The following is a 2,500-nucleotide window of genomic DNA, read 5'->3' on the forward strand; positions in this document are numbered from 1 at the left end:
TCAAGTTTAATAATTTGTTAAGAGGCTCACGGTTAGAAAGATGTGAGTTTAATTGAAAACACACATCACTGCATTACAAACATTTCTCAAAGGAATGTCAATTTGTTTCAGTGTTCTGTGTTAATGTAAAGATGTTTCAAAACAAAAGAGGCTGAAGGCCCATTTCATGTTCAGTTTCATACAGTTCCTTTTCTGAGTCTGCTGGGAATTAGGGGGAGGAGCTTTGGTAAAGGTGACCGACCAATCAAACCACAGCATGGTGAGCCCACCCTAAATTCACTTTATATTCTGTATTTCTAATCTGTTGGCACTTTGATTTAGTTGCTGCCAACTGTTTTTATTCATCTCTCTCTCTCTCTGTCTCTCTCACTCTCTCTCTCTCTCTCTCTCTCTCTCTCTCTTTCTCACACACACACACATACACTCTCTCTCTATTTTGCTATTTGACTCATATAATGTACACACTTTCTCTTTTTTATAAAACACACACACACACACACACACACACACACACACACACACACACTCACACACACACACACACACACACACACACACACACACACACACTCACACACACACACACACACACACACACACACACACACACACACACACACACACATATATATACAACAAACACACACACACACACACACACACACACACACACACACACACACACATTCTACTTCTCTCTCTCTCTCTCTTTCTCGCTGGGTTGGTTGATGATGCCAGAGCGGGTAGAGTGAAGTGCCAGTGCATGCCAACAAGCAGAGCTGCCCCAGCAGCCCCAGACAGAGAGAGAGCGCGCGAAGGCAGCGGCGGCCAGGGCCAGGCAAGAGAGCAGAGGAGAGGCGAGGGGGGGGGGTTTGGGGTCAGCCAGGCTTCTACACCAGGCTAACGGCACAAGCACAGGCCGCGTCAGACCCTGGCGGCCGGCCACTACTAACTTGGTCGCCTGGGTTTGGGTGGCGTTGGGGGCGGCACCCTCCGAGCCTTGTCTGAGCCAGGTGGCGTGCGAATAGACTGGGGGATTATCTGAACCGGGGAGCCGGGAGACCGCGTACTCGCTGGAGCTAGAACACACACACATACACACACACACACACACACAGGTGAGAGGATGAGGGAAACACTCTCACACACACGCACACCAGTGTTTCGGAAAAGGGCTCCGGCCTCTCCTGCTCAGATGGACAAAAAAGGAACGCAAGAACCTACAGCTACAAAAGCACAGAAGAACACCAAAAAGAACCCCAAAAGAATCCTCAAAACCCAAATGAACCCTCAAAACCCAAAACCCAAAAGAACCCTCAAAACTCAAAAGAACCCTCAAACCCCAAACCCAAAAGAATCCTCAAAACCCAAAAGAACCCTCAAAACCCAAATCCCAAAAGAACCCTCAAAACCCAAAACCCAAAAGAACCTTCAAAACCCAAATCCCAAAAGAACCCTCAACTCACCAAAACCTAAAAGAACCCTCAAACCCAAACCCAAATGAACCCTGAACCCACCAAAACCCAAAGCACGTCCAGGAACAACCCAAAACCCAAAAGAACCCCCAAATCCAACCCAAAACCCAGACCTCCTGGGGCCTCCTCAGACCATACATATGACAGGGTTGGATAAGCACTCTTAACCCAGCACACAATGTAGCGCCCCCTAGGGACCAGGCCCCCCCCTGCGCATGGGTCTAGAAGTCCAGCTTCCGAGGGTAAAATCCATGCCAGGTCTTTGCTCCTGCCGTGTGCTGGACCAGACTTGACCAAATGACGTCCTCTACCTGCAGTTAGCAATGCTAATGCTAACAATTTGGTTGACCTTTACCTTCTGAAAGTGGACGTGTCTCCCTTGCCCCATGACATTACTCCATCCTGTATTAGTACTACTGCACATCAATGCTTTATCAGTTCATAACATCAGATTATCCATTCGTCAGATTAGATTACAGGGAGAAGAGAAAGGGGGGGGGGGAATAAATGAATAAAACATTAATCAATTAAAAACTGAATAACGGCTCATAGAGAGAGTAAGGGGGAGCTCACGTGTGTGTGTGTGTGTGTGTGTGTGTGTGTGTGTGTGTGTGTGCGTGCGTGCCTGTGTTTGTTTGTGTGTGTTGAGGGGGTTAACTTACCCTCGGAGATGGTCACAGAGAAAGGGCTTCGGGGTATCTGCTGTCCGGCGAAGGTCACGTAGATGGTGTGTGGCCCCTCCAGCACGGGGATGTAGGTGCAACGGAAAACGCTGTCCCCCTTGTTCTCCAGGATGATCTCCACTGTGTCCCGCCGGCCCTGGCAGTCCACAATGATCACCCCCACGTCACCAGCACCCGCACCTGGGGACACATTTAAATGCGACACACCACACAGGTGGTAAGAGGAACTGAGGAAAGCCAACACCAGCACCTGGGGAAACATTTAGATGTGACACACCACAGAGATGTGACACACACACACACACACACACATACCAGCAGTGTAGATGTCGAAGTACGTGG

At 49.1% G+C, this 2,500-nt stretch overlaps 1 protein-coding gene across 1 annotated transcript in view; it reads right to left on the reverse strand.

Annotated features, from left to right (window-relative positions):
• flncb (filamin C, gamma b (actin binding protein 280)) overlaps positions 1-2,500 on the reverse strand; it is a 113,232-nt gene that overhangs the window by 50,621 nt on the left and 60,111 nt on the right. The window contains 2 exon segments of the mRNA XM_048267404.1: positions 2,138-2,338; positions 2,474-2,500. The exon segment at positions 2,474-2,500 is cut by the window's right edge and continues 136 nt beyond it. Coding sequence (XP_048123361.1) covers positions 2,138-2,338; positions 2,474-2,500 — 228 coding nt within the window.

The sequence above is a fragment of the Alosa alosa genome, chromosome 17 (genome assembly GCF_017589495.1).
Source record: "Alosa alosa isolate M-15738 ecotype Scorff River chromosome 17, AALO_Geno_1.1, whole genome shotgun sequence".
In the NCBI taxonomy this organism is placed as follows: Eukaryota; Metazoa; Chordata; class Actinopteri; order Clupeiformes; family Clupeidae; genus Alosa; species Alosa alosa.